At 55.5% G+C, this 11,305-nt stretch overlaps 1 protein-coding gene across 3 annotated transcripts in view; it reads right to left on the bottom strand.

The window, feature by feature from the left end:
- Positions 1-3,724: 3,724 nt before the first annotated feature.
- The window catches only part of MBTPS1 (membrane bound transcription factor peptidase, site 1), a 51,119-nt gene continuing 43,538 nt past the window's right edge, over positions 3,725-11,305 (bottom strand). For all 3 annotated transcript variants that reach the window (XM_036104896.2, XM_036104897.2, XM_036104901.2), the window contains 4 exons: positions 10,128-10,259; positions 9,046-9,172; positions 5,919-6,049; positions 3,725-4,565 (listed from right to left, as the gene is read on the bottom strand). In XM_036104896.2, the coding sequence (XP_035960789.1) occupies positions 4,369-4,565; positions 5,919-6,049; positions 9,046-9,172; positions 10,128-10,259 (587 nt within the window). In that variant the 3' untranslated portion in view covers positions 3,725-4,368. The remainder of the gene's footprint in view (positions 4,566-5,918; positions 6,050-9,045; positions 9,173-10,127; positions 10,260-11,305) is intronic.

Raw genomic sequence — 11,305 nt, 5'->3', positions numbered from 1 at the left:
CATCCAGCAAATCTAAATCTAAGTAGCACCCCCATTATTACCAGTAAGTGGGCATCCTTCCTGCCACGGGAAAAGGGGAAGCAGCCTGGCATCAAGGGGCCCAGGCCAGACCTGGGCTCGAATGCTGGTCTCACCTTGGTTTTCTCACCTGGGAAGTGGCAGTGAGAGCATCACAGGTGGCTGAGACACCCAGGTGGCTTCCTGCACGCAAGACCCAGGCCAACGCCAAGAGGGTGGTGGGCACTCTGCAGATGCAGTGCATCCACTCACTGCTGGGGCAGTGCCCTCAGGCCCACCGTGCATGAGGCCCCCTCCTGTGGGGGCACACAGGACGGACACAGGCACGTGCAAGAAGACCTCAGACCCTCGTGTCCCCTAAGGCGGGGCTGAGGGTGGCGATGGGGCACCCAGCGTCCCTGTTTCCAGCTCACCTCCACACAGCACCTTCGAGGTTCCTGCAGACAGGACCCCTGCCTGGCTCCCGAGAGACAGCACGGTTAGGGATGAGCCCTGGGGCCCAACCGCCATGCCCAGCCTGCTCCCTCAGATGTATCTGTGGTTGTGGTGGGTTGACTTTTTTCTTTTTTTTTTTTTTTTTTAAAGATGCAGGTGCTCTCTGGGATGATGGGAGTTCACGCCAGGGCAACAAAGGATCCCCTACAAGCAGGGAGTTGGCCCAGCCTGGGCGCAGCCATCACACGCATCTGTCACCGTGGAACGATCTACCACTGACAACAGCTGACACAAGGCAGCATGGCTCGGTGAGCAGGGCCCCCAGCAGGAAGCAGCCGGGCTGGAACTGGAGCCTGAGGCTACAGCCGGGGTGCAGTCCGACACCTGTGCCTGGATGACGACATCCCCTTCATACGTCCCAGGTGGACCCTGGGCATCCCAGTGCAACCACCGACAAGGGCTCTCTTTTAGGGGAGGACATCTGTTTTCCAGACCCCATTATCAACCGGTTCTCTCCAGAGACCTTGTCCCCTTTCCAGGGAAGCACTCCCCACGGAAGACCTAGCTCAGCTCAGCCTCACCCACTCCTCCGTCCCCTCCCGTCCCCCTATGGCTCTGTCCAAGGCGTCCATGTCCAGTCATCCTCCTAGTGTGTCACTGTCCCCAAAATGAGGCGTAGAGGCTCCGTTCCAATCCTGCCTGCACCAGTGGTGCGGTTCTGGGCCAGGTACCGGGCCCCCGGCCATGCATAGAGACTCCACGCACAGTCTACTTAGCGCGGTCAGCCCAGCACACAGCTCCTGAGAGTACCCCTCTGGCTAGAAGACAGGAAAGGATCCACCTTCTTTTTTACACGTTACACCTCTATTAACACAGCGCTTTTTGGCAGGCACATCACAGAACAGGCTGCCAGCTCCTGGGCACATCCCCATCCACACCCAGGGCTCCAGGATGGCTAGGAAGCTGCGCCGTACTCAGAGGCCCACTAGAGTCTTCACATGGTCGCTACTGAACTTCACCTTGCTACATCATCCCCCATGCAGTTTCCCTTCATGGAGCTGCGGTAACCACGGGTCCCTAAAAATTCTACTACTTGCTAACAACTCTTCCATTCTTGTCCTGTCCCAACTATGCGACCCTACGGACCCTACACCCGAACCTAAACCATACACGTGTGTGCCCCGGCTGGCACGGTCCACCCTGTCTAAACAGGAGAGCCAATCCCGAAGGCAAGGGACACCCGTGGACGCCGACCTCGAAGGCCAGGTGAGGGACCTTCCCAGCAGGCAGGAACAGGAGACACTCCCAGGTCCAAGTTCCATCTTTCGGGGAGGAGATGTCCAAGTCCGCAGAGAGACAGGCGCACCCACGGCCTTCAGCTGGCAGGGAGACTCTGGGGTCTAGAACTTCGTTCCACAACCACATGGCCTACGGTGTTAGGGGGACTTTACAACAGAGATGGAGAGAGAGTGTAAGTCACAAAAAAATGTCTCTAATTCAATCATTTGCCAACATACTCCAGGTTTCAGGCTTCTCTGGAACAATCTAAAGATGTGCTGTCCCCGAGACAAGGCCTGGGCATTCCAGTCAGTCCCAGCTCCCACAACCTGCTGTCTTACTCCGAGGCCGTGTCCTCATTCCCAGGACCTGCCTGTGGACGAGGACAGGCTGTGACCCCGGCTTCCACGGTGCCGAGCAGCAGGACAGGCAGCAGGACCAGAAGGCCCCGTAACAACGCACAAGCCCCTGGTTCTGCCGCACTGATGGTACCCTCGGACCCCCGGCTCACCCGAGGACCGCAGGGCGACTGAACGCTTACGTCCTCCAGGCTGCTTGGGGTGAGAGAGCTTTGTGGGGACCCAAGAGATGCCTGCAACACCCCGAAGCAGTAGCAGAGTGCAGGGAGGAGCCGCAAGGTCACCAGTGTGACCGCCAAGGATGGCCTGTCGCAGGGAGAGGTGAACCTTAGCGACTTCCCCTCATCCCGTGGCCTGGGCCTTTCTGGTCCCAGGACCTCAGCAGCACCCTGATCGGCCTCTGCCCCTCCGGTCAGTCTGTCCTCACCTGCGACGTGAAGGCTCAGGTCAGCCGGCTGGCATACGGAAACAGACTGGACAGGCAAGGGTTAAGTATTCACGGGCTCCCCGGATTAGGTCATGGTTTCCTACGAATGCCACCTGGCAGATAAAAACGGCCTTCGTCAAAATTAAGACAATTTCATGCTTCAAAGGAGACAATCAGGAAAGTGAAAAGACAACCAACAGAACGAGAAAACACACTTGCAAGTCACATACCTGATAAGGGACCTGGACCTGGAATGCAAGAACAGCTCTTACAACTCCGGGATAAAGAAAACCCAATTACAAACTGAATCTGAACAGACAAGTCTCCAAAGAAGACATACAGATGGCCCACAAACACCTGAAAAGATGTTCAACATCATTCATCTTTAGGAAAATGCAAATCCCAACCACAATGAAGACACCACTCAACAGCCACGCTGTGCTAGAAGGATGCACGCTCACGGACCTGGGGGAGGACATGGAGAGCCGGGGACCCTCATGCCCGGCCGCTGGGAATACAAAATGGCGTGTTCGCTTTGGACAAGAAAGCTTGGCAGTTCCTCAGAAAGGTAAATGGGGGTGCTCTAAGATCTTACTTCTGGGTATTTACACCCAACAGAGATGAAAACTGATGTCCACACACAAACCTGTACGCAAATACTCTCAGCATCAGTAATCCTAAGAGCCAAAAGTAGAACAGTCCCGATGTCCACCGACTGAGGAATGGATATACCAAGTGAGCCCATATACCAAGTGAGCCCATCCGCACGGCGCACTGGTGCCCGGGCCATGAAAAGGCATGACGTCCTGGTCACGCTACCACACGAGTGCGTCTTACAAACGTGCTAAGGGCAAACAATGGGCCATGTATCGCATGATTCCGCGTGCGTGCAACGTGTGGGCCAGGTACATCCCCATACAGGAGGGGTTCTCATGGGCTTGGAGGGAAGGACTAGAGCTTGATTTCTGAATGGCAAGAGTTTGTTTTTGGGGGCTGATGAAAATGTTCTGGAATCACAAGGGTGACGATTACACAACCTTGGGAATATACTAAAAACCACTGAATTGGACACGTCAGAGAATTTTACAGTATGTGAGTTCTAGCTCAAACAATCCCCCCCCACCCCCCCCAGCAGGCTGACTAGGAACCCGTTCCAGCAGGTCATCAGGGAGAAACGGGGCAGGCGGAAGAAGAGCCTGTTACACCCTTCTTTTCAGCTTCATACAGATAATGCATATTTATTGAAAATTTTCTTCACCGACAATGGTGAAATCAAGACCCCAAATTACAAAACATGATGGCAGTTGATACTTATAAAAATAAAGCGAAGGTCTATGTTTCACAGATCTGTGCAAGTTTCCTTCAAATCTCAGTCTGTCCTTTCATCAAAAAGGAGATCACGGAATCTGTGTTATTCCTCATGATGTCATAGTAAAAAAACCGCATTCCACTGACAAAAAAAATAGCTTTGCTTCCAAATAGCAAAAGTCTTTAAAGTGACTTTTCCCAACAATAAATATAGAAAATAGCCTTTGAGGAGCACAGTTCAGCTTGGTCAGGGCTTCCGCTGGTGTAACTCGGCGCACCCCTCGGGTCAGGAGCCCCCAGCCAGCCTGCCCGGGCCCCTCCGGGTGCGCGCCGCGGCCGCGGGAGGTCTCCCCGGAGGCTGATCCGCGAGCGAGCCCCTCCCGCAGGTCCCTGCAAGGCCCAATGAAGACAGACTCTATGCCACTGCAGCTGGAGACCTGATCCCTCTCCAGTGGGGCTGCCCCGGGAAACCGCCAGCGCCGCCCGCCCCTCATGGCCGTCCTCGAAGGCTCTCTTTGGCTCTCACGGTCAGCTGGTCTGGTGTCACACGGAAGGGGTCTTTGGTGGGTGAGCCTGCTGCATGAGCTGGGGGCGCTTCACCCTGGGCTTCCTGCGCTTCGGCCTGCTTCTGGCCTTGTTGATCTGTACCACGAAGAAGGCCAGGACCACCATGGCTCCCAGGAAGGCAAACACGGGGATGGTCTGGCCCACCTCCTGGTTGTAGCGGCCGGGCATGATCCCTGCAAGAGCACAGCAAGGGTCAGGGGCAGCAGAGCTCTTCGGCCACAGCCTCTGCCTCGGAGGCCAACGCGGCAGAAACAAATGCTAGCGAACTGCGTCAGCGAGGCTCACGGGGCAGACATCATCTGAAACCTGAGGTGAAGTGACCCGGGCCATCCGTAGAGAACAAACGAGAGATTCTCGGGTAAGCAGCCTCGGGAGTGAGGGTGGGAGGGGTGTCTTGAGGTGAGGTTTTTGCTCCTTCCACTCCCTATGCCACCTCAGACGGAGCCCATGACTGGCCCTTCCTCCGTCACAGACAACCTACAACAGGGCTGCCTAGAGCTGCTTTCGGGTTCCCTAAGTGCATCGCAAGACGGAGGAGTCTGGACACTGGGAAGGAAGGGAGGCGCTGGTGTCAGCAGCTGAGCGGGAGGACGAGGAGGGAGGCCGGGCAGGGAGTAAGGACGGCTGGCCATGCCCCAGCCTCCTGGGAAAGCCTTCCACACGTGGGACCTGTGCTCACAAGTTAAGAGTGGCAGCTGGCGGACCCTCGGTTCCAGAACTAACCATCATCGGTACACCCCATGAGTACAGGCAAGGCCCTCAGGAGCTTGGCATCACCACACTAAGTTCCCAGGGCTGGAACACATGGGCCATGGCACGCCAGTTCCTGGAACCAGGGATCCCACGGGGAGCTGTAACCTCTTGGAAGAGCAAAGGGATCTCCAGAGAGAAACTGCTGCCCACACCTTGCTGCAATAACTGGGGATCAGTTGTTCCAGGTAAGGGAGAACCTGTCCCAAATGGTCTCGTCAGGCTGAAAGCCACTGCCTGTGGAGGGGACATTTTATGTCACTTGGGGTGAGGGGACACAATCAGATCAGCTGAGGGGCACAGATCCGCTTTCAATGGAGTATCCCAGCCTAGTAAAGTCCCATCCCAGGTGGGCCAGAACAGAGAATCCGTGGAGACCTCTGGGCTGAGGGTTTAGGGGCCAGGGTGGCTCAGCCACTGGCTGGGACCCAAACCAGCAGATGACAGGCGTTCCCAAGGATGCACCATACATGTCTGCTTGCAGAACTTTGACAAGAGTGTGCAAATTACTCTACTGGAAGAATTTTAAGTGTAACGCCTGGCTATCCTGAAAGAACTTCAAATTCGAAAATCACGGTAGAATGTTCTGAAGGGAACACGGTGTGTTAATCTCTGAGGCCCACTTCTGGCCTTGTTGATTCGTACCACAAAGAAAGCCTGGACCAGATGCTCCCAGGAGGGCAAAGACAGGTGCATCTGGCCCACCCTGCAGGGGACTGGGGGTACCGGAACAAACCAGAGTAGGGTTGAGCACACTGAAGCACCTACGAACTGACCTCCAGGCATGTCCCAGGCACCGCTCTCTCCGGGAGACAACGGTCTCACTTGAGGGCGGTTCGATCGAAAGTTGGGCAATACCACTTTGTCCAGGTCGATGGAGAGCAGCTTCTGATGTTTCCAAAGATTACTTCACGAAAATGGATTAAAACAAAATAAAAATAAGCAATTGTACTAGCTTATGATGCTTAGCCAATACCTAAGAAATAAAAAGTAATTTAAGGAGAAAGGTGAAGTGACGTCCCACTGACGTCCCACCTACCTAAGCCCAAGAGCATAGCAACACCAGTGACAGCTTCGAGTCCCAAGACAGAAATGTCAAATCAAGTCCACACGCGTGCGACAGGAGTATTCTGAGGAGGGGCCAGTTCTACTGGGCTCCTAACAGGCCCCACAGAGCCTGCTTCTGCTTAAACTAGACAGGCTGCCAAGCAGTGGGAGAGGAAAGCACACATTCAGCTCTGAAAGGAGTCTGAGCACAGGAACCGAAGCCAGGGCTCAGGGACACGGGCCGGCAGGAAGGTGCGTGCGCGTCTCCGCCATGCGGTACCACGGCCAGCCACGCCTGCCTTCTGACGAACGTGGACCGAGGCGGCCTCGGAGGATCCAAGGGTGCCGGGAACCAGACATCCTCTCTGTCCTCAAGGACGCCACCACGAGGACGGAGCATGAGGCACACACGTAAGAGGGGAGCGATCGAGAGAAGCAAACCATGGGAATGAGCATCGGCCCTGCCTGCTGGGCCAGGACGGGGAAGAAAGAACGGTAGTAGCACCGCTATTCTCGCTCCTGATTCTGAGACCCCAGCGTTTCAGGATCATACCTGAAGAACAGAGAGGCTGACACGCTGCACAGGGCAGCGAACAGCTGGGGGGGGCGGTGTGTGCCTAGATTAGAGCAGAGTGCAATCAAGCCATCTGAAGACTGCTCTGGCCGACTCGGGGGAAAGGAAGACAGTGTTTGCTGATTACTTCTGGAAGCGGTCGGCTTGTCTCGTACTTTGGCCGACTGAGGCAAAGAGACTCCGTTCTCTGGGCAGCTGGGGTGAAGGGGCACCGGGCGACCCCAGGTCTGGGAAGGGCCCTTTCTGCGCAGGAAGGAGAGAAACTACTCTCACCTACTTGCAGCTGGGCAGCTGCTTGGAAAACGCTGGTGAGCCCGATACCTGTCCTGCCTCACGGGGGTGGGACTTTAAGCTGCAGGTTCCATCATCTGAAAATTAAACTGACAAGGTGAAGTTACGGAATCAGGGCCAGATAAGCTTTATGACCCTGCAGCTGAATAGATGCAAGCTGTGCTTGAATTCTGACACGAGATCCTGCTCTGGAATTTAATTATCTGGCGATGGCACTTTCTAGTTGAACAATCGTGGAAAACGGCACACTGCGTTGTAGTCTGAAAAATTCATGACACTCCCAACGGAAGGACAGAGGGGCCACCTTGCCCACAGGTTCCTCTCGGGTGTGACATTCCTGCGACTGCTCTAAGTAAGGACACCTGATGCCCAACAACGAAACCAAGAAGGGGGTCATTTCAGAGGCGGACAGAAACTTGGCCATCAGCATCGGCCTGACGGACACCAGGCCTTTCCAGGGCCGTCTAGAGCCGTCTGACATGGTCTCCGATCTCTCAGCTTCAGAATCGAGACCCAGACTGAGGACTGAAAATAATTTTCAACAAAATGTTTCATATGAGATAAGGGGGAGGCTGACTGGGCGTGTTAAGAAGCAATTCTCGAGAATGCTGGCAGACGCCAAATCCCAGGCGCTGCACGCCGTCCTTGACGGCTGGCTGGTGGAGGCCAGACTCCTGACGTGGGCACGTGTAAGGACCAAGGACAGCCTTATCTGCTTCTGAGTCCCGAACAGCACTGTGCGGAGAAACTGGGCTTTGGGAACTCTGGCCAACACTGACTGTCCCGAGTCGGAAGTGCTGACCACAGCTGGCACGACAGTCTGGTCCGAATGCTACGATAATAGGAGGTTATGAATAAATGGGATGTAAAAATGGAATCTTATCAGAAATTTTTAAATGATGGGATGTTAACTAGAATGGAAAAGTACTCTGTAATTAAAGTTTCAGGAACAAACAGCTGACAAGAAGACGACATGAACCCTCTACAATCCCACGGTCTTCTGCCGAGCATGTTCTCAAGAGGGCAAATGGTCCGTGACTGGCGCATGAGGAGTCTGTTCACAACGTGCAGGCATCCTCCACTGGTGGCTCACAGCGTCGACGATGGTCCTCTGTCCCCTGCCACCCCCAGCCCCGGCCACAGCAAAGCCTGCACACGCCGAGACCCAAGCTAAGGGGGAGCCTGGTAGGGGGAGCCCCAGCGGCCAGGAGGCGTGAGCTGTGCTGCCGGTGAGGGGGACGGCCGCCCGCGGCACCGCTCGAAGGAGAGGTGTGGGCGGACCGCCCCCAAGCTGGCCCGGGGCACGGGCCCCTGCCTCACTGTGCCAGGACCCCAGATCAGGACAAGCCCCCATTCTTCTGGCCAGAAACAGGGAGGAGGAGTGAGGGGGAGAAAACACGGGAAGCAGCGTGCTCAGCTGGCTGAGGTGCCCAGGAAGAAACAGCAGGAACCACTCTAGCTGTGGCTTCTGAAAGCAAAGGGCGCAGACGAAGCGTCGATGGAATCAGTGAGATGAAGCAGCAGGTGGCCCCGCAGTCCCGGGCACCACATGCACAGGGACCCCGGGGGAGGGCGCGGACACACGCTCCAGCCCCCAGCGGGAACGCACACCGCCTCCAAGCAGTCTGAGCCCCCCGCCCCTGCCCCCCCGGGCGCGGACAGAATAACCCGTCAGCATTTCAGAACCTGAACCAGAGGAATCAGAGCTGTTCAAGTGACAGCACCGTCAGATCTCAGCTTCTTAAGCAAGAATCAACCAAACCTAACAAAATGCTAATTAGCCAAAGCACTTCTTCAGGCAGGACACCACCAGAGCATAATTCTAAAGGTCGATGTGGGGGCTCACCAATTTAAATAACATCACAAAATGACAAGCCGGAAGATCGGATGATTTGATAATGATGTCAGTAAAATTCCATTCTCTTAGAAAAAAAAGAGTAATGAATCACAAACCACGCAGAAGGAGTGGAAAAGCACAGGAAGGCACTAACCTGGGAGCCGTCTCGTTTAAAGGCTGTGGCTTGGCCCACGACAGGTGCGGACAGGCCGGCAGAGCCCGAGGCTCCGGGCCTCCCAAACGGGCCTCGAGGACCTTGGAGTACCGGTGCAGGTGGTTCCCTGGGGCGGCAGCAACACCAGCGACACAAAACCACGGTCGTTAGAAGGGGCAGACACAAGGGAGGCGCCTTAGCCTGTCTTCCCGCCAACAGGCCCGCCTCGCGCCCTGGTAACCCGGCTCCCAGTGGGACACGTGCTCACTGCTCACAGCGAGTGAACAGAGCAGAAGGACCACGCCAGACGCATGGCCGTGGCTGGGCGACTTTACTGACCACATTTCCACACACGAGTCTATACTCAAGGAATCTAACCTGTAGATACACTTCAGAAACAAAAGCTTTCTCAGAGTATTTAATTCTCAGGCAAAACAAAAAAAATGAGCATTTTCAAATTTCAGAATTTATTTCTTAGACCTGCCCTGTCTAGTACTGTAGCCACGTGTGGGCACTGAGCAACTGAAACAGGGCTGTCAACGTTTCAACAGTGTTCTGGTGCACTGGGCCAAAGAACTTCACTAAAATGAATTTCACCCATTTCTTTTTGCTTTTTTAGTGTGGCCACTGGAAGATGAGAATTGTATCTGCAGCTCACACCGCCCTTCTGGAGGGCCCCACGGGGAGGCTCTGCCACACAGCGGGCTAGGCCACACGTCGCCACGGCTCACTGCCCGGTGACCTCAACCAGCTACACCTCTCAACTCCTGTCTCTTCATCTATTTTCCCAGAGCTCTGCGAGGCCCTGGGGAGGTGACCCGTGTGCCTGGCACTTGGTGAGCGCTCAGAAACGCTGGCCCTTCTTCCCGAAGACCCCCAGGAGCTGGGGCTCCATCTGTGAGAGGAGACAGTACATGCTAACTTGGGGCAGTGTGGGGACCTCGGAGTGCACGTCCTTTCTATTCCCAGGAGAACAGCCCGCCTGTGAGCATTGGGAACAGCCGGGGGCTCGCCAACAGGCTCCGTTTCTAGCAGGCACGACGGCCTCCTGAAGCAGCCGGGCGCCCGCCACACACACTCACCTTCCATCCTCTCTGGAGTGGCCGAGCCGGCTCCGCTGGGAGGGCGCTGCCGGTTCCCGGAATGACTGAGGCTGGGAGGGGTCACCCCATAGGACGTGTACTGAAGGAGTGCATCCAGGAGCCAAAAGCAGTCTGTGGGTTCAATGGGCAAGCTGTTTAGGGATTAGAGTGTTTTTAAGGAATCCCAACAGGAAAATAAAAGCCCCCCAAATGAGGAGAAATGGAAGGTGAGAAAATCACCTATTCTTGAGAAGCGCACATCCTCTGCGGTCAGCGCCAGCCCACAAAGACTAGCACGACGGACAGGACCTGACTGTGGGCCTCACTCCTGGCCCCAGGGCTCAAGTGGGTCAGTGCCACTGGGCGCTGGGCTGGACAGGCTGCCCGAGCGCCACCTGGCTCTGGGCCCCTCACGATGAGGACAGACTGGAGCCCACTCAGGGATGGCCAGACCACATGACGCCCACTGAGCAAAGAACTGCTCAGAGAACAAGGCCCCAAAGCTTCTGCCAATTTCTGGAGGCTGTCCTCGGGGAAGGATCTGGGTCTACACTTTGAGGGGTGAGCCAGGACCACTGTGTGCACTCCACTGGGAAGTGAATTCAAGGTCAACACAAGTGCAGAGTCTAGTAACTGGGCCAGTGGGCCCCACAATGTATGGGAACAGGGAACAGTCAGTTATTCTGAGGGACCCGGGAAGGAGTCTAGGTGCTGGGCAGCGGCCGACAGCCCTCATCACAGACCCACGGGAAGGGTCCTCTCATCAGGAGACTGAGATGCTGCAGCATCTGTAAACCTAGACCCGCTGCCTCCACGCGGGTTCTGCCCGCATCCATCACCGCAGTCCCACTGCCACCAGCCGGGACTGGACAGGCCCCTGACATCTGACGCCAGCAAGCACTTCGCTCACTCAAGGGTGCTCTGGCCACGTGCTTGAGGATTTAGAACCAGGACAGTCCTCTCAGGCATTTAAAACTTTAATAAAGACTCTTACCAGAAGATCTCCAGTCTTAAAATCTCTATGGAAATAAAACATTAATCTTCTTTCAACTGTGACTTTAACCTTTTTAAAAAGACCCACCACATTCTGAGGATTTACACAAAACGCTAGGAATTTAGTCAAGCTCAACTTCACTCCAAGAGATGCACGCAGCTCCCAGCTCACGCTCCCGTGGCTT

Source organism: Halichoerus grypus, chromosome 15, assembly GCF_964656455.1.
Source record: "Halichoerus grypus chromosome 15, mHalGry1.hap1.1, whole genome shotgun sequence".
Taxonomy (NCBI): domain Eukaryota; kingdom Metazoa; phylum Chordata; class Mammalia; order Carnivora; family Phocidae; genus Halichoerus; species Halichoerus grypus.
The sequence above is the reverse complement of the archived record's forward strand: the minus strand, read 5'-3'. Positions and strand labels throughout refer to the sequence as shown.